Source organism: Muscardinus avellanarius, assembly GCF_963383645.1.
Source record: "Muscardinus avellanarius genome assembly, chromosome: 15".
NCBI lineage: Eukaryota > Metazoa > Chordata > Mammalia > Rodentia > Gliridae > Muscardinus > Muscardinus avellanarius.
Genome location: NC_137801.1, coordinates 58,974,684 through 58,995,745, shown reverse-complemented (window position 1 = coordinate 58,995,745; position 21,062 = coordinate 58,974,684). Strand labels below are relative to the sequence as shown.

The 21,062-nt window shown below is 38.1% G+C and overlaps 2 protein-coding genes across 3 annotated transcripts in view; one reads left to right on the top strand and one right to left on the bottom strand.

The window, feature by feature from the left end:
- The window catches only part of VPS54 (VPS54 subunit of GARP complex), a gene marked incomplete at both ends in the record, with an annotated part of 96,428 nt that extends 95,258 nt beyond the window's left edge, over positions 1–1,170 (top strand). For both annotated transcript variants that reach the window (XM_080711000.1, XM_080710999.1), the window contains one exon: positions 1,065–1,170. In XM_080711000.1, coding sequence (XP_080567126.1) covers positions 1,065–1,170 — 106 coding nt within the window. The remainder of the gene's footprint in view (positions 1–1,064) is intronic.
- A 2,217-nt stretch (positions 1,171–3,387) lies between these two features.
- The window catches only part of UGP2 (UDP-glucose pyrophosphorylase 2), a gene marked incomplete at both ends in the record, with an annotated part of 38,956 nt that continues 21,281 nt past the window's right edge, over positions 3,388–21,062 (bottom strand). The window contains 7 exons of the mRNA XM_080711373.1: positions 3,388–3,495; positions 5,180–5,284; positions 8,550–8,792; positions 9,311–9,508; positions 10,889–11,186; positions 12,517–12,650; positions 13,834–14,019. Coding sequence (XP_080567499.1) covers positions 3,388–3,495; positions 5,180–5,284; positions 8,550–8,792; positions 9,311–9,508; positions 10,889–11,186; positions 12,517–12,650; positions 13,834–14,019 — 1,272 coding nt within the window. The remainder of the gene's footprint in view (positions 3,496–5,179; positions 5,285–8,549; positions 8,793–9,310; positions 9,509–10,888; positions 11,187–12,516; positions 12,651–13,833; positions 14,020–21,062) is intronic.

Below are 21,062 nucleotides of genomic sequence, written 5' to 3'. Positions count from 1 at the left end.
TATTTGCCCCTTTATAAAGCATAAAATATTTTTTCTTAAATGGATTACACTAGCCATATCACCTATTTATCCTAACACCCTGAGTGCCACACTGGGAAATAACTGAACAAATATCCCATGGGGTTGTGTCTCTGAGGTATTGCTCTAATCTTTCACAGCAATTAAAAATCTGGGCTGGAGGTATAGTTCAGTGGTACAGAGTAAATGTGCAAGGCTCTGGGTTTATCCCCAGCACCATACACAAAAAGTCTATTCATGTATTAAGCTCTTCTATGTACTTTTTTTTTTTTTAATCTCTGATAATTTTTCAAAGTTTCTAAATCTTACCTGTATGGGGGAGGGGGGCTGTGATTAAATATGAGTACTGTCAGCAAGTTAGCATGTGTGACACTTTTTAAAAGGTATGCTTCATTTTTTTAGTGAGTCAAAGGATAAACAATTTTCATGTTAATAGTTCTATGTCTAAATGAAGTAAGTGGTATAGGAATTAATGTAACAGGTCAGCACACAAAAGTGCAGTTTTTCTCTTCTCATCATGTTGTTATATTATTAGTATTGAGTTTTGTTTTTATTTGTGGTACCTGGGATTGAAGCCAGAACCTCATGTATCCATTCCCATCCCTTGGTGTGAAGGTTTCTATCCAGTAGTATTTTACATACATGGGTTTCACCTTTCACTTAACTCCTTAGATGGTACTCAGGAAACCTGGCCTTTCTTTCCCTTGAATATACTATTTTAGTCATATACATGTGTGCTGTAATGACAACCAATCCTTTTAGTTTATTTTCTCCATATTTTAATTCTCTGTATTTTAAGATAAATCTGATTTTCTTGGGCAGGATTTATCATGAAATCCATTTTCCAAACATTTATTTTCTAAATAGAGCATTAGATAGTTAACTGTGTGACAACAGGAATCCTTCTAAGAGAAATATGTTGACATTTGTTGCTAGGAATTCTGAATTTTAAATTATATTCTAACAGGATAGGTCTGTCAGCATTGGTCTTCTACCTGAAAAAAAAAAATGTGAAATTTAAAAATAATTTTCTCTCCAATGTCTAGGTTGGTCACAGCAGATGTAGCTTTTTACACTGGAAATCTTCAAGCCTTAAAGGGTCTTAAAGATTTGGACCTAAATATGGCCGAGATCTGGGAACAGAAGAGGTGATGACTTACTGGAAAACTGGGTAGTTCCTCCAATCATGACATGTGTGTTTGTGAAGAAAATCTGAATGCCTGTGTTTGGAGAGCTGAACCTGGAACCCAAAATGAACTGAGCTGGGGGAAAGGGAAAAGGAAAGTTATCAGTGTTGGGAAACTGATGGATTCAGTGGGCTCTGTAAGGAACGCCATTTTGTGCATTCTTCAGTGAGGAGTAACTGATCAGGTGTCTAGAACATTTTTCATTCTCTCTGGAAACAGACTCAGGTTTCTTTGGACCAAATCCAAAAGAACACATAGCTGTAACACAGCTGTAGTTGAATAGAATGCTCTGTATACTTTATATTAAAAAAAAAAAATGCTTTGCATTTCTTCCAGTGCAATGAAATTCATATGGTGTCCCACCTTATTTAATGATGGTACAATTTAAAATATTAAAATCTTAGTCAACCTCTGTAGAAAGTTTTCTCTATGAAAGTAAAGCTGTTTGAAAAAATATTTTTTTACAGATCTTTCTATAAAAAATAAACATCTTTTGATTGCTTGGATTTAGGAATTCAGTTTTTGTTTTAGTGACCAATTTAAAGTTTCAAGGCTTTGTGTGTTGCATATTTAATCTTTCTACTCCCACTGTATGTCAAATGGATAAAGCCGCCTCTGAACATCTAAATACATGAAAGGCTGATTACAAGTAATAAAGAACGAGATATTGGCCTTTTTTGTGCAACTTCTAATTAATTTAAATACTTTTCAGAAGTGGTATATAGGAGGATACAGTTTAATAGGTGTATTTTTATAAGAGTACCTATGAAAGGTTTGGATTTCTCCCCCTTTTTATTTCTAGCAGAGGTAAGACTATGAATTCATATAATATGCCTTCTTATGAGTTCTAATTTTAACATTTAGTTAACATGAGTACAGACTCCTTGGATTCTTGGTTTTAAGTTACTTCTGTTGTGTTCTTGAAAGAAGACCAGGGAAAAACAGAAAATTTAAAATACAGGCTGCTGTGTTGGGGCCAGAAATATTAAGTTATTTAAAGACTTTTATAATACCTAATTCCAAAATGAAAAATTAGAATCAGCAGCACTCTACACGTGAAAGTGCCTGTGCCTCACCTTACACCAAGAGTCTTGCCTAACCCTGTCAGAGTGCCTAATCTTGTGGTGATTGTGTACAATGAAATAGTCTTGTTTTGTTCTTTTGTTTTCTCAAGAGGAAAGCTTGTTTTCTTTCCTTTATTACAGAGGAATGTCATGGGTTCTTACACTGTCTATAATAAAGCTGTAAAAAATTACTAGACTTTAAAAGACAACTTTCTTTTTTAATAGCCTAGTATGCTGTAAACTTTAAACAAGAAGCCTACTCAAAACTAGCATGGAAAATTTGTAAAACATGACTTGATTCTTGAAAGCATAAGCTGAACTACCAGGATGCCCAATTTGGAAAGTTACTTATGAAATCTTTGACGGCAAGCTTCAAGAAATGAAGCTTTAAGGAAAGAGAACTACATGTGAAGGGTACCCACCCCACTGTACAGGGTGTTAAAGAAATACCCTACTCTGCCCACCCTGCCCCTCCAGCTAGGAGAAGAAACACCACTTTGTCTTAGTAAATAGAGAGTCTGTGGAAAGCCTGGCAGGCATCCCAGCTTCAGAATTAGACGAAAGGTACTAAATGCCATCAAGTTCAGTTCCTATGGAAATAATGATGTGTGTAAGATTCTTAGAAATGCAATAACTGAGACTTGCTAGATAACTAGCTAGTGAGTACTTAAATATTCCAAGAGAAAATCTTCCAACCTGTGTAGTACCTGTTTATCAAGAATAAATCATTTTATTCTTTCATAAAGTTAGCATTAAAAAGTTCAAGTATACACATGTATGGCTTCACCACTTTATTTTTTAAATCACAGGAAATTCAAAGTGACCATCAGTGAGGCTTCTGTTAAAAGAGCTTCCAGCAGACTGCCCCAGTTTTAAGATTAAACAATATTGCACTTTAAAATGAACTAATTTTCAGGATCCTCTCAAAGAAGGAAAGTATTGCTCCATCAATGTTTTTCTTAGACTAAAAGCATACTGCAGAAAACTCTTAAAAATCAACACTGCAGGGTACAATAACATAGTAAAGTACCTGCCTATTTAAGAATCCTGGAGGACATTCCATTGTAAGAAACTATTTAGCCCATAATTAGTATAAAGTGTATACAGTATTTTTCATTTCAGTGGTCCAATATGCGAAGGTTTCCAGATACAATCTTGTTCTCTAATACTGCTCCTGGTGGGATGTCAATTCTGTCACCATGATTTGCAATGATGATGACTGTTCCCTAAGTGACAGGGAAAACAAAAAGCAGGAATGTACTTGGAATTACATCTGAAATGCAATAAATTATCTTACAATTGTCAAGCTTATGTACCACTCCTTTTTATAAATGGAGTAACTGTAATTATAAAAAATATTAAACATGGAAAGTAAATAACATGTTAAGGAGAATTGTAATGTGTCCTTCTGTCACAATCCTGGCCACCAGCATTATCTAATCATCATTAAAAATAAATAAATATAAGTAAAAAAGAGCCAGGTGTAGTGATACAGCTACCCAGGAGGATCTCAGGAGGCAGAAGGAACTCAAATTTGAGGCCAGCCTGGGCAACTTATTGAGAGCTTGTCTCAAAATTTTAAAAATGGATTTGGATAAAGCTCAGTGCTTTCCTAGCAGGTGCAAGGCCCTTGGTTCAATCAGAGAGGGAGGGAAGGGAAAGAAGAGTGCTTGTATATTTACATATAGGGTTTTATGTTTTTTAAAGGAACGGTTTACTGATAAGATTTTTCATGCCATGAGGTTTTTAGATTAGGCAATATAAGCAATAAAGCTTAATATATGTAATGGTGGGGTTTTGTGGTGGGGGGTACTGGGGATTGAGCCCAGAGGCATTCTACCCCTGAGCAACACCCTCAGTCCTATTTTATTTTTTATTTTGAAACAAGGTCTAAGTAGCAGAAGCCTCACTGAGTTGCTGAGGCTAGCTATAAACCTATGATCCTCTTGTCTCAGCCTCTCAAGCACTGGGATTACAGGCAGCACCACCATGCTCAGCTTGTAGTATTTTTCAGGAAGGATCTCACTTTAGCAAGTAGCTTTAATGGGAAGAATACATGAAAAGCAGGTAGGAGATTTTTAACAAATTACTTCATTAGGAAAAAGCTATTTCAGTTATGGCCTTTAATACTCATATTTCCTCCCTATTTTTTATGCTAGGCTAGAAGGATAATCATTCAGAGTACCCAAGTACTATAGTAGGTAAATGAGCATCTTTTTTTTCTTTTCTTTTCTTTTTTTTTTTTTTTTTTTTTTCTTTTGGTGGGTCTGGGGATGGAACCCAGGGGCATTCGACCTCCGAGCTATACCCCCTGCCCTATTTTTTATTCTTTATTTTGAAACAGGGTCTCACTGAGTTGCAAAGGGCCTCACTAAGTAGTAGCTGAGGCTGTCCTTGAACCGCGATCCTCCGGTCTCAGCCTCCCAAATGCTGGGATTACAAGCATGCGCCACCACGCCCGGCTAATGAGCATCTTGATACTAATAAATTCCTTTAATAGGGATAGACTATATTCAGTATAAATAAAGTCACTATTTAAGCAGTAATTTTTAGTAAGCTAACACAAATAGTAATTCTATTTTAAAGACTCACATTTCAATAAAGTATAGCTGTTTCATTAATTAGTTTTTGCTGTCCAATTTAAATGCTGTCTCATAAAATCCCTATATAAATAATCATGTTTGTATTTTAACTAGGTATATATCTGGATAAATAAGACTACCATGGTAAATAAGACTACCATGGTAACCTATTTATTTCATTTCTGTATTGACTCATTCAAAAAAAATATATCTATCTTATAAATTTCTGATTCAGACTAAGAAATAGTCCTTAAATGTAACAGGACTAGAAAGTGAAACCCATTCTATTAAGCCATAAGAAATATAATTCTCATCATTAACAACATACCTTTAATGAAACATTTTTGCCAAATGTCACATCTCCTGAAACTGTGAGGTGATCCAACTCAAGCATATCAGGTATGCTTTCAAATCTTCTCAGATAATCTTGAACCTTTAAGTAGAAACATAAAAGTTGGGTCTAAAATATGTTCACAGAAAGATAGGAAATATTAAAAAGATAGAGTAACTGAGCTAGGTGCAACGATGCATGCCTGTAATCCTGGCACTTGAGAGGCTGTACGACAGGAGGATAGAAGGCTGGAGGCCAGGCCCAGAACTTAGTAACACCTGTTTCAGAATGAAAATATTAAAAGGGCGTGGGGGATGTAGCTCAGGGGTACAGTGCTCCTGAGTTAAATTTCTAGCGCCCCTTCCCCCACCCCCAGAACTGTAAAACATTTTATGGCCAAGCTCTGGTTCTTTATAAAGAGAACCTATTTATTAAGCACTTACTATATACAAGTATACTGGCAAGAGAGACCAGAAGTTAAGAGCATCATCCTTACAAACAATTCACAATATAGTAGAGCAGATCAAACATTGTTAAAAAAAAAAAAAAAAAAAACCTGCCATCATACTAAAAGCCAAAGTTCACATAGTCAATTTAGTTGGAAAAATAGGGAAAATTATCATGATTTGAAACAGGCTAGACTGGAGGAGTTGGGCATTATGGGTAGAATTCAGAAGTGGAGCACACTTCAGGAGGAACATAGCACAAATCCTCATTATAAATTATCATTACCTTTGCCTCTTATTTCCTTAGATTTTCAAATACTAGAAATTATTCTGTATGACTGTTTTATTTTGCTGAGAAAATAGAAACAAAACTCTCACTGGCTTTGACCTCCAGCACCACCTCCCTCCTACTCCAGTAACCCTCCCTCCTGGTCCTGGGCTGTACTACCTCTACTCAAACTAAAGCCAGCCACTTCACTGGTGCTTTGGAGCCCTTTATTGGGGAGGGGGGTACTAAATTCTAGTTCATTATAGTGGCTTATTTACCAACACACGCATTTCATACATTTCTAATCATTTTTAAAACTATATTCTTAACATGTAAGCCAAATATCAGTAAATATATTTTAATGTCTGGAAATGGAGTACATTGTACCCTCTTTTTTTTTTTTTTTTTTGGTGGTGCTGGGGACTGGGGTTCCTGGAAACCCTTCTACCTCCGGGCTACACTCCCAGACCTATTTTTATACTTTTTTAAATTTGGAAACAGGGTCTCTTAAGCCAGTATGGCTGGCTTCGAACCTGCCATCTCCGCCTCCCAACCATGGGGATTACATGCGTGTGCCATGATGCCTGGCACTACCCTCTTTATTTTTAAACTTAAAATATATTTTAGCTGGGCATGGTGGCACACGCTTGTAATCCCTGCGCTTGGGAGGCTGAGACAGGAGGACCGCACAGGTTCAAAGCCAGCCTCAGCTACTGAGTGTTCCACCCCCAGTACCACACAATATATATGTACACACACACACACACACACACACACACACACACACACACACACACACACATGTGTATATACTTTATACTTTTATTGGCATATCATGATTATGCATCATAGTGAGATTCAGAGCGACACATGCGCACACAGCAGGCCATTGGTGTATTTCTCCCTCATCCCATGCTGCTCCCCCTTCTCCTGCCCCATACATGTGAGATTGGTAATGACAACATCATATATGGACAGAACTTGATTTCAGCGGTTCCCTTCCTCAACCCTCACCTCCCCCAACCCCTTCCACGATTCCACTGTTTTGTCTTATTTAAGGACCCTTTCCCTACTTTCATTCTAGTTTCCACATTTGAGAAAAAACATACAACCCCTTGACTTTCTGAGACTGGCTGATCTCAACATAATATTTTCTAGTTCCACACACTTTCCTGCACATGATATAATTTTGTTCTCACAGCTGAGTAAAAGTCTGCTGTGTGTTTGTGCTACATTTTAGTATTAGTTCCCTTCTTATGCTCTACTAGAGAATACTGTCCCAGGGAGCCTCTCTCTCGAATGTTTCTTTCCCTCCTTATTGCATCAGTTCCTCTCAATATATAAGTAAAATTTCCTGTTTAAAAAACAAAGTAAAATCTCTTAAATCTTATATTCCTTTCTACCTATGGCCTAATTTGTTTCTTTTAAGCAAAACTCTTGAATGAGCTGTCTACGTTTATAGCTCTAACTCTTCTCCCATTCTAAAATCCATTCCAGACAGCCCGGTATCTCTGGCCACACAATGTAAAGTCACACATCCTCTCACACATGTATTTCCTAGCTTTTTTTTTTCTCCACAGATTTTCACTACTTTGTATACTATATGACATACTATACCATCTGATTATTTGCTTATTATCTTCCTTCCTGTTAAGAGTCTCAAACTAGCTGGGCATGGTGACACATGCTTGTAATCCCAGCATCCGGGAGGTGGAGCCTGGAGGATCGCAGTTAGCGGGCAGCCTCAGCTACTTAGCAAGGCCCTTCACAACTTGGTGAGATCCTGTTTCAAAAATAAAAGGACTAAAAAATAGGGCTGGGGGTATAGCTCAGAGGTAAAATGCCCCTGGGTTCCATCCCCATTAACACGCACAAAGAGTCTCAAACGAAAGTGCCCCCATCTTGTGAAAACGTGTCATTTTCCAGGCCTCTTTGACCAGAAAAGTCCCAAGTCTTACTCAAATACACTCATACCTCTGCTTACCTAAATGTCCCCACTGTCTTGCCTAAGATGTGCCCGACAAGACCCTTGCTTATCAAATCCCTCTGCTTATGGAAAATTCTCATTGTTCTGCTTAAACTCTAACCCAACAAACTCCCCTTAACAGTACCCCCCAGCAATGACTAACACCACTGCCCGAGCCCTATAGAAGCTCCCCTTAAACAAGCTACATAAACTTTTAGTCTGTAAACTGAACACGGGCTCCAACCTTTCCTGAATATCTCCTCAGCAGGTTTTATTCCAATGAAGCCTGTACAGCCATTGAGCTGTCTCCTGTCTCCTCCACAAACCTTTCATTTCCCACACTAGAATGTTAGTTCCAAAAAGACAAGGACTTAAGCCTTTTTTGTTTACTGCTAAATCCCCACATCTAGAAAACTGCTCAGCACATGGTAGCAACTCAATAAATACCTGTTAAGCCAGAATTAACCTTTTCTCATTGATGAAAGCAGCGTTGGTCTTAGGAGAAACATAAGATACAATGTCCCTATATTTAAACATTCTTTTAAACTCTATAGCAATCAAATTTCCAAAGTACATCTTTATTTTCTAAAGTCAGTTCCTTTAAATGGCATCAAAGATAGATGAATATAACAAGTCAGTAACATAGGTTAATCTCCAATTCATATTCATATCTTTATAGTTACATACCTTTGTGAAAGAACTGCCTAATTTAACCAGGGGCACTGTAGGAAATTCCCGCTTTTCACTCATTGTCAAAGATCCTGCATTAAGGCTATAGAGGTTTGACATCACAAGCAAGAGATCTGATGTGGTTTTGACAGGCAGAAAACGGCTTCTTGGAACATTAATACCTAATGAATTCTCAAAACTTTTAATCGCAGCCCCTACTGCTGTTTCTAACTGAATGACATTCAGGCCTCCATCCAAAGTCTGAAAGAAAAGTAAGGGGCAAAAATTTTAGGCACCTTTATCTCAGAGATTAGTTCCATGTGTGCTACTTGACATTTAGGAAGCAATTTCAGAGAATCAAAGAAGGACATACAATATTGAGAACTACATTTATCACACATGCACCAAATGCCCATGTGATCCTTTTCAGTAGCATAACTCTTCGGTTCAGTAATATTCCATTTTACAATAAACCAAAGGTTCAGAAAACTCATGCAAGCTGTCTATGGCCAAAATAGCTCATAAGTGTCAGAGCAATACCAAAGGCTGAGGGAGGTTTACTTTAGAACCCAGGGCTCTTGCCACTACCACAGCCCAGTCAAATAAGGGCGCACCAGAGGGATGAATGCAGCTTCTGGAGGGAGCCAGGAACTGGAGTCTGGCTAGGCAAGAAGACTGGCCAACAGCACAGACAGGCTGGAGGGCGTGGGCAGCGCAGCCTGTGCTTAGCCTACTGTGATCCTAGGAACCAGAGCCCAGTGAGCCTTGGCCTTGGTTACCTTTGGATTCACAATGATTTCCATGTCAATGGCATTCTGTTCCTGCAGTCTTTTAACTGCTGCAAGGGAAATCCATAGATTGTTTGTGTTGAATATTTTAAATTTTGATACAGACTTGAACTCGTCCACGTGTGCTTTTGGTACTTGAGCGATTTCCACCAGTCTCAGTTTTCCTTCATACTGAGTGAGTGTTCCACCCTAGGAAGGCAAAAAACAGTTAGTGCTTCCACATCTTTCCCAGCCACCACCATAGCACACCAACTGCTTATTAATTTTATAGACTTTTATAGAAGAGACACTGATGATATAATTTCCCAGTACACAAAACAATATATGTTTGAAGGTAGGGGAAAAAAGGACTCATTTTCATTGTATAGCTTAGATCCATTGTTTTGTTCATAACTAAACCCCTGAGAGGACATTAGAGTCTTACTCCCTTTCCTAAGTTCTGCTACAGGAACAACCATTCCTCTTTTTCCCAAATCACTGCTTGTTACAGAACAGTGAGTCCACCACCTGAGGCCTTGCTCTGACTAACTCTAGCACAAGGGGAGACATCGCACACGTAGATGAGAAGAGCCTCAGGATGGAGGTGTCCTTACAACACTAGGCCAGGCCAGTGTAGAAAGATGGAGACTTTCCAAGAGGCGTGAAATCCAGGCCAGAAACTCACTGCTTAGTATTCACACACACTGCCCACTTTTCTTACTCTCTGTGGGTAAGTAGGAAAATCTGTGTGCCATTTCATGAAAGGCCAAATATCATGGCCATCAAACTTGCCTGGTTAAACCAATTTGTGCTCTGCACCAAAACAACTACATATTTTTACAACTACTACAAAGACATTATTACAGGTATAAAACAAAAAATTATACAATATAACAAATGCCAAACTAGGAAAATATAAAAGGCCTGAACAAACTTATTGAAAATGTTTTCATGTTTCAGAATTGTTTGGAAGACAGGTGTTGTGGCACACATGTGTAACCCCAGTACCTGGGAGACTGGGACAGGAGGACTGCAGGTTCAAGACCAGTCCCAGCAACTTATGGAGGCTTTCTGCAATTTAGTGAGTTTCTAAAAATAAAATAGGCTGCTGGGCATGGTGGCGCACACTTGTAATCCCAGTGCTTGGGAGGCGAAGACAGGAGGATCGCGCAGGTTCGAAGCCAGCCGCGCTGGCTTAAGAGACCCCATTTCCAAATAAAAAAATTAAAAAAAGGTCTGGGAGTGTAGCCCAGAGGTAGAAGGGTTTCCAGGAACCCCAGCACCACCAAATAAAACTAACTAAATAAATAAAATAGGGTTGGGGGTGTAACTCAGAGGTAGAAAGTCCCTGGGTTTAATCTCCAGTACCAAAAAAAAAAAAAAAAAAACTGTTTTAAGTTAAAATTACTGACACAGATTATTAAAAAAAATAAGGATTGTATTACTATTAACTCTATCTTACAATGTAAATTCAATAAATGTGTTCTGCTTAAAACATAAACTTTCAAATCAGGGAAAAAACAGATTTTAACTGTATAACCTACAAATATGAAAAGAGGAAACTCTAAACCGCTTTCTCTCGGTATTTACCTTCACATCTGCACGTGTCTTATTTGTGACTTCCATGACAAATTCACAGCGTTTTCCGTTGGGCGAGTTCATTAGATGATTAAGAATATAAAGATCCACTGTGGCACCCAGATTATCTATGTTAGACACAAAAATATACTCTTTCCCTTCTCCTATGAAGGTGTCAAGCAAACCAGAGTTGTAGAAACTGGCATAGATGTCACCATGACCTGGTGGGTACCAAGCTTCTGTATTTTCCCCTGAGTAAGATACATCTTTTGCTACAGGAAGTAAGGATTCTTTATTTATCCTTGGGTACCTTTAAAAAAAAAAGTTCTTTTGCAATATCACTGTAGAGTACTCCAGACATTTAAGTAAAACAACACATTAAAGTCAAATAAATTGTCCCTTTGTTTCAGTCTACAAATAGGATTCAATTATAGGTGAATTCATTTAAAATTTCTCATGCTGTCCAAATTTTTCTAGATAATAATAGTTATGGCAAAAAAGTTTTCCATGTTCAGACAGACAGAAAGAACCTCATGTTTTAAGATATTAATGTTTTATGACTCCAAGAAAAGTGATATATTCAGCAAATATTCTCAAACTTATGTTTATAGAAAGGTTCTTTTCCCCTGTAAACCTATCTGGAGAAAGCTTCTCATTCTTCCACACATATATTCAGAGGTGGTTCTCTCTGCAGCAGGTCAGCACCCTGGGCGCCTGCTTCCCACCGTAAGTGGACAGTGGGAAGGACGGCCATGGGGAAAGGACAGTACAAGACGGTACAAGAGACTGGACCAACTAGAAAACAGGCAGCACATCTGTGATGTAAAAAATGTCCACGGGAAAACAGATTAGTTTAAAAAAAAAACTGCTGGGCCTGGTGGTGCACGCTTGTAATCCCAGTACTTGGAAGGCTGAGACAGGAGAATTGCAGGTTCGGGGCCATTCTCAGCTACTTAGTGTGGCTCTCCACAATTTAGTGAGACCCTGTTTGAAAATAAAGAATAAAAAATCGGGCTGGAGTTGTAACTCAAGAAGTAGAATGCCTCTGGGTTCAATTCCCAGCACCAACAAAAAGAAGAAAAAAAAAATATATATATATACATATATCTCAAACTAGTGGTATAACTTTAGACATAGCACAAGTTTGTAAAGACTTGGTGTCCACTCTTTAAATGGAGGCCTTATTTCCCCAGTTGCCTGGGCTTTATGACAGTTTATCATTGAAATTCCTTTTTATTCTCTCTATTTACACAAAGTAGATGCTTTTCTCCAGAATCTATTAAAATGTTCTTGGCCTAGTCAAGGTGAAAAAAGTCTCATAGGAGTGAAGGTTATCAATACTGTAGAAGGTAGAAAGACTTTCACACACCCAGCTAGAGACCAAATATGCCCTCCTAATAAGCCAACCTCAAACATTCTGGACATGAAACAGAATCTCAATCAGATTCTCTTGAAAACTGGAAATTACAGAACAACAATCACATATCTATTAACAAATGCTCTTGCTTTTAAAGGTACCAAGCACTTGCAAGCAATAATCTTTACATGCACATCTTGAGGCTGCTCTGTTGTAAATGAGGCAAAGTAGCCCTTTCCAGGAGTAGACCCTCCCCTACAGTTAATTTTTTTACTCCTTGTACCTGCTTTGATTGAAAGTGTAGATTTTCACACGACAGTGATTATACTTCTGTAGTATTTTTTTTGTATCTTCGTCTGTGTTAAAAGAGTTCATCAAGACAAGAGGAACATCTGTATTGTAAGTTTTGTTCAAATGCTAGGGAGAAAATCAACATAGATTATCCAGATTTTTATTTCCCTTATTTAAAAATGTAAAACTAACCCTTCATGGTTAATTGGTTAATCACAAAATGTCCAAAACCTCATCTTTATAAAGCCTAATACATATATATAATTGCTCCACTTGAGCCAGGCATTTTACTAAACTAAATCACAACCCTTGAAACAGAAACTACTGTCTGCATTTTTTGGCCGACTACACTAAGGCCAACTTGCTGCCCCCAGGCAGTCCCAACTCTGGAGCTGCATGCACAGCCACAGGGTTCTGTGGCCTTGGTGGGTAGACAAGTGCTGGCTCATCATTTATTCTGTTTGGAGCTCTGTGGGGATGATAGTGCAAATGTCACAGAGCCCTGGCTCCCTGTTTTCAGGATGAATGGTCAAAAAACTTCTGAATTGCACCTCCCACTGAAATCTTTTTTCTCAGAAGAGCTAAGAGGCCCCATACGTAGTGGAAAACAAGTTTTTAGAGGTCAGATGAACCTGCATTTACATTTGATTCTGGGTCTCCTAACCAGCTCGGGTGCCTTAGACAACTCACCACTCCATGCCTTGGTTTTCTCCTGTAACACAGGGATAATACTTTCCTCAGTATCGTTGAGAGGAACAAATGAGTCAATTCATGGGAAGAGTTTAGAGGACTTGGTGTACATTAGGTGCTAGATAAATGTTAGTAGCTGCTACTGCCAGTATTATGATTATAGTTACCAGCACCATGATAGAGACAGAAAAATAGTGCCACTGCTCCTGAAGAGCTTATAGTCTTTGATTAATGACTTTGTCAAGAACAGTTCTTAGCCTCCATGGCACCCAATCAGTTGTGACATCCTTCCCACTTTCTCAAAAGGGGTTGTTAAAGCCAGATCATCCCAGCCCTCATGACTGCAGCCTCTAGAAATAAAGGGGACGGAGGGGGGCAGATCACAGGAGAATCTGAACAGGCCTAGAGATTTCAGCAACCACAAATGCTATTTAAAATCAGAAGCTTTTACATCAACCCAAGGACATGGCCTTAAACCTTTTTTTTAAATACTAATAGAGATACTAAAGATAGCAAGCTCTTTGACAAATTCACATCTGCTACATTTAATAACATTTATGATAACCTAAAAACTAAAAGCTATTTTAGTAAACCATCAGAAAGGCTAAATGTTACTTACTTCAATTTGTTGAACAGTCAGATCCAAAAAGGTATTCTCATTCCTCACACCAATCAGACTTTTAGGGCCTTTGCATCCCATGCTGGTTCCCAAGCCACCATTGAGTTTTACCACCACCAGCTTGTTCAACACAGAAGATATGTTATCAGGTAAGCCCCTGGCCTTTATCTTTTCATAGGGTTGAATCTGAAAGGAAAAAAAAAATTGTAGGAGTAATTAAAATAGTTTTATGAGAATATAAAGCAAATTAATGCCAAAATTATTTCCATGGTTACTTAAAAGTTTTGGTTTCTCTGTGGAACATTTCAACCATGTTTCTTTCAATGTCACAGACTCTCTTGGTTCAAAATCAAGGATTTAACTGGCAGTTTCCCTGGCACACAAAAGTAGTTCAGTGGTTCATTTACATTATAATGGAGTACAAGGAGGGGAAAAAGTTGGTCTACAAACATTTGTCTGGCTGGTGGGAACATCCAAGTCTCTTGGACTCTCTTCAAAAACACAATTTCCAATTTGCATCAACAGAGCAAATGAGGTACACAAAACTCATCAAGCCTAAATATTTCTGGTATACATGATCTACTTGAATTCTGAAAAATACATATATTCTTCCTACCACAGAAGAAAAGCCAAAACATACTTGTTCTTTGCCATGCTCTTCCATTCAGTCAGAAGTTCCCCTCCAGAAGGTGGCACAGGTTTTTTGTCACACCACTGGGTATATAAAAGGACAGGTTTCCTTCCTCAAGAATTTAACTCTTGGGGTATCTTTGCATAAAACACCCAGTTTTATACAGGAAAATTAAGTGTTCTCATTGTTCCAAGAAATACCCTTGTAGGGAGGGAGGAAAATCCCAACTCAATCTCCTCTCCAGCATCCTCAACTATTTCTGCGAGCAGAGAACCTTACACCTCACTTCTCCCTATCGGTAAGGAGCAATGACATTTAAGCAGAGACTCCAATTATATAGCAAGAATAAACAAATATTTTAAAGATCACAATGAGCTGGGCGTGGTGGCGCACGCTTGTAATAATCCCAGTATTCGGGAGGCAGAGACCGGAGGACCAAGGTTCGGGGACAACTTTAGCTAGACAGCCTTAGTGAGGCCCTTTGCAACTCTGTGAGAACCTGTTTCAAAAAAATAAAAAGACTAAAAAATAGGGCTGTGGGGTATTGCTCGAAGTAGAATGTCCCTAAGTTCCATCCCCAGTACTGCAAAAAGTTTTTTAAAAAAAGATCCCAATGTATTTTCTTAAGTACAGGTTTGATTTTTTTAACTTTTTTTATTGGTGCATTGTAGTCATACATCTTAATGGGTACAAGATGATAGAGGCATACATGCACACATCACTCGTTTAGCCCTTCCCCAGTTCCCACCCCATTCCCTCCCCCACCCTCCTTCTCATGTTTGGTTTAGTGATTGACTTTCATATGTTTGTTTCCTAATGTACCCGATGTATTTTCTATTTACGGAATATTTTTGTTGTTGTTTTGCTTTAATAGAATAGATTATCAAATGGACTCTTTGGTTACATCATGGTTTGGACAGATAATGGCATGAAGAAGTCAACTAGTCAGTGCTCTATAAATATTAGTTGCAATTTATTCTGCCACCTGTAGGGGAGAGGGATAGAAAAGTGGATGATGTTTGTGATTGGGAAAGGTCTTAATGGACTCATACCCCAGTGATTTAGGCCTGTGGAGACCAAAATCTCTTTATGCTGGTCAAACATATACACATTGATTCTGACCACATAATTCTTGTTAATATCTCTTTCCACAAAATACTAGTCTGTAACTCCTTTCTTCTTCCCTCCAACATACCATATTAACTGTCAAATGTGGACTGATAGACTTTCTTACGTGGTGAAAATACTGAGGAGCATGTATCTCCAACCAAGGCTTTCTACCAGTTATCTCCAATCCATAATCACTATTCTGAATTATTTCCTAATGTGATAGGATTGTCTGTCTTCCTAGTAAGTGCTACTAGGTAGCCATCAGCAGCAATTCCCATTCATAAACCAAAAGAAGGGCCGACAAAAAAGATGGGAAGAGGAGACAGCGCTGTGGGCACTCCAGCAGGTGCTGCCTAAATACTGGGATGCTAAGCACCAAGGGAAAGGAGGGCAGGGGGGCAGGCAAGAACCACATGGGTCACTTCCCTGGCAGCACTTAGACTAGATGAGGACAGGCAGGCATGGTAACTTGGCCACACACACACACACACACACACACACACACACACACACCCTGGCCCGGTGGACCAACATTCTTTGAAGATGTTTTGACTCTATCGCAGAAACATAATTTGTTTAGCATTTTTTTTTAATTTTTAAAATTTGTATTCTTTTGTGGTAGTGGGGCTTGAACCCAGAGGTGTTCTACCTCTGAGCTATAACCCCATCCCTTTTTTTAAAGTTTCAGAGGGCCTAAGTTGCTGAAACTGGCCACAAACCCAAGATCCTCCTCCTGTCTTAGCTCCCAAGTACTGGAATTACAAGTGTGCTATTTAATGCTTTGAATATGCTTTTGAAAAAATAAAATACACAGAATATTTTCCTACACATGTTGAGATGGACCTGTTTTCTAATTCCACTTAAAATTTTTATTTGTGAAACATACATATACAGCTGGAAACATAACACTTAATACATACTACTATAACTTAGAAACTTTTGTACACTGTCCTTAAACACAATCCTCTTCTGCCCCTTTAGGTAAACATTTGAACTTTCATTTTCTATGGGTTTAACACCTATATGTGTATCCCTAATAACTTAAGTCTATTTGTCACTAAACATTTTTTTTGTGGGGGGTAGTACTAGGGATTGAACCTAGGGGGATTCTATATCTGAACTACACCCACAGCCCTATTTTACTATTTTAAATTTTGAAACAGGGTCTCACAAAATTGCAGAGGCTGGCCACAAATGTGTTATCCAACTGTCCCAGCCTCCCAGGTACATGGATTACAGACATGTGCTACCATGCTGGCTCCTAAACTTTTAAATAAATTGAATCATACTATTAAGTATTTGCAGCACCAGCAATCATAGGCATATCATTGGGATGTGTTGTTGATATTTAAATATTGTTTCAAATAGAAGTAAATATCATCTACATGTAACACCAACTGAAAAATTCCAGATAATACGTTATCAAAGTATACTTATTATTACAAGAGTAAACATGCTACAATAATTAAGGATTTTTAATGTTATTAATTTTATGTGCAAATGTCTTCAAATATTTTATTTAGTTAAGTAGAAAACAGAATGACAATGCATATAAATATTCAGCATAATTTCTGGGTATGATGGTGCATGTTTGTAATTCCAGTACTTGAGAGGCTGAGACAAGGCAGGTTTGAAGTCAGACTCAGCAATTTAACAAGACACCTGTATTCAAACAAAAAAAGCAATAAAATAGGGCTGGGGGTATAACCTGGAGGTAGAAGGCCCCTAGGTTCAACCCCCAGTAACACACACACACACACACACACACACACACACACACACACCAGTATATACATTAGATATCTTTAGAAAAATATAATTTCCTTTTTAGCTGACAACTGTTTCTGTTTTTTAATACTTTTATTGGTACAATGTAATTATGCATCATGAGAGTCAAACTGATACAAACATACATGCAGCTAACAATTGTTTATACAGATTTAAATAATAATACTAGGCCAAGTAATCAAAATTACATAATATTTTAATTCTAACCCGAGTACATTCTACCCCAGAGCTATGCCACCAGCCCTTTTTTTTTTTTTAAATAGGTTCTCAATAAGTTGCCAAAGGTTTTGCTAAATTGCTGAGGCTAGCCTCAAACCTGCAATTCTGTGTCAGTCTCCCATGTACTAGGATTTACAGGCATGTGCTATGCTTGGCTTAATTCTCTAACATTTAAGAAATTGTTTGGTATACCAACATTCACATTAAATAAAGGACTTTAGGACCCATGTTTAATCTCCAGCTATTTAATTCCACTTAAGTCCACTTCTTCAAGAAAAAGTACATAAGAATTTTCACTTCCTATGAAGATGAATTTAAAACATAATGTCAACATTACTGCCTTAAAATTTTTACCAGAAGAAAAAAATCTTCAAAATCATGTGTACCCATGATAAATCATCTTTGTTCCACACATGATAAAGAATATAAGGCTTATGAAAAAAGTACTTAGAAATAGTTAAGTAATCAAACTTCAAAACATGCCTTTATTAGAATGTGTTAAGATGATATATAAATGAGTCTGCAGGCTAAACAAGTGAAAAGCAGGTAAAAATGCTTCTTACAGGGCTGTCAACCTTTTAAAATAATTGAAAACACAGGATTCTTGATGTTCACTCAAGTTCTCAGTCTTAACATAAGTTTCCTTGCAGAAACATGTTACTAGAAAGCTTTCTTCTTCACTTTAGTTACAAAAATTAAATGTGCTACTTCTTCCTGTACTTAGTCATGTAGACACAATCATAGCCTTTTTTAAAAAAGTTAAAAAGCACAGAATGTTGATGAATTCAACTTTGCTAAAAATACAGTATCTGAATGAAGAGATATGAAGTTGAAAACAAAAAGTGTTACACAATTATCAGTGAAAAATAAGGTGAAAAAATGACGCAGAAACCAGCAACACTCAATACTTCATTCAGACTTCAATTACTTGCTGTTAGCCGAGCGAGGGTGGCCACTCTCCATTATGCCTCAGAAATGAGCCACGAGAGACCATGTACTTAAAGATGTTCACACAGATTGAAACACAGTAATTACTATGTTTTATACAGGCTGCTCAAACAAAAAGAGAGCCCCAAAATTATGCTTTGGAAATAACAAAACCAACATATCAGGACCTACTAACGACCAATGTTGGCTTACTACTTCATTTTCTAAAACTGCTAAAAAATAACCAACCCAAGTACCCTGAGTATGCAAAGGCTTTTTTTTTTTTTTTTTTTTGGTACTCCAGATGGAACCCAGGGGCATTCTATCTCCAAGCTACACCCCCATCCCTATTTTTTACTCTTTATTTTGAAACAGGGTCTCACTGAGTTGCAAAGGGCCTCACTAAGTAGCTGAGGCTATTCAGGAACTGTGACCCTCCAGCCTCAGCCTCCAGAATGCTGGGATTACAAGTGTGCGCCACCACACCCGGTTTTTTTTTTTTTTTTTTAATTGGTGCATTTTAGTCATACATTTAAATGAACTGTGATCCTCCTGTCTCAGCCTCCCAAATGCTTGGATTGCTTCTTAAAAGGTACAGATTTGGACATGGCCTGGAGGTAAATGCCTGTAAATCCAGCTACTAGGGATGCTGAGACAGGAGGATCACAGTTCAAGGCCAGCCTAGATAACTTAGAGAGATATAACTCTGTGGTAAAGTGCCTGCCTCACATATGTGAGGCCCTAGGTTCAAATCACCAATACAAAAAAAAAAAAAAAAAAAAAAAAAAAAAGAGCTGTGAGGAGATTCTGCTCTTTCTGCTCTATGGAAATTGATGTTTATTCGGTAAACATATTTGAAAATACAAAAAAGGCCTATGTACCACTAATATAACTTATATAGTGGAAAAAATTCAAGCCATCTGCAAGCATGAAGAAAAGTTCAAGAAAATGGCATTATAGCCACTGATAAAATTTAAAATAAGTTCAGGATACTGAGAGGCCAAAGCTTCATTTCAGTCAATGACTCTTAAGAGAAAAAAAAAAACTTGACATCATGGTAGCTATAATCAGCACATCCACTATAGCAAAACTACTCAGCTCTCCCACCAACACTGTTTGACTCCTTAAATCTATGTTCTGTTGCAGGTATGTAACTGACCACAAAAGCAATGTAGCAGATGACTCTGATAAGAAATTATTGTTCTTGCATTATAATAACATTTTAAAGTCTGGGTACACATTTCTAAATCAAATTTTAATGATTACAGTTTTTTGTTGTACCCCCAAAACTTATTCTACGGTGGCAAAATAAGGTCTTATTTCAAAATATCGTGGCCTTACTGATTTTAACTAGACCACTCAGCCTTCAACCCAAGGGTATATTAAGTATACTTGTAGTTTTAATAGATATCTCCCAAAGGCTAGCATCTTAGGAGTCTAAGTTTGAGTTTAAAATGTAATTCTGAACACTTCTCAAATATTTGGTGTGAAATAAAATGAGGTGACTTACACGTAATATTAAAGTTCTAAATCTGGGCTAATAGTGACATTGGCACTGGCAACTTACAATAGAAAGAATTACATTCAGTGCCCAGATTTCTCAGTGGTGTGTTAACCCCTAAGCAAGAGGGCATAGTGCTGGCCCACCCACCTCTACAAATGTCAAGCAACTTTTTTTTTTGGGGGGGAGGGCGGGTCTGGGGATGGAACCCTGGGGCATTTGACCTCCAAGCTACACCCTCTGCTCTATTTTTTATTCTTTATTTTGAAATAGGGTCTCACCTAGTTGCAGAGGGGCTCACTAAGTAGCTGAGACTATTCAGGAACTGTGACCCTCCAGCCTCAGCCTCCAGAATGCTGGGATTACAAGTGTGCACCACCACGCCCGGTTTTTTTTTTTTTTTAATTGGTGCATTGTAGTCTTACATTTAAATGGGATACAAGATAGTGGAAACATATCCGTGGTCCTTTTAGTCATACCTCTTTGTTATATCTAACTGTTAATGCAGCTAATTAAATACAGGTCCTACTGAGCAATTTGTACACAAGAAAAAGATTCTGAGAAGAATTATGGAAGGAAAAGGAAGAAAGCAAGGTATAAAGAGGGAAGCGATGTCCACAGTGGAGAGGCTAATGCTGCTGCTGGAAGCCTCCACTGGAGATTTTGACTCCAGCCTCACTGGAGATTTTGACCTACGCTCACCCTAATTCTCCCCCAGGAGACAAACACAGTCACACATGCACCCACAAAGAAAACTCACAGCCAGTGGTTGAGTCAAACAACTGTCTAACTCCAAGTAGCCAGGACATTTAGCTTATTAGAGGCTAAATTAGGTGGTAAGCACAGTTCTCTGTCACATAAATCACCTTGTATTTCAACAGAAGTGCTCTCTATTTGTGATACAGTCCATGCTCCACCAGGGAACCTAACTAAACAGTCCACAGAGCTTACTCAGTGTAACAAGCCAAGGGGATCAGTGTTAGAAAGTTGCTTAGCAACAGCTAAAGTTACACTGGACACACCTTGTTACAGAGACATTTTTAGAGCTGCCTT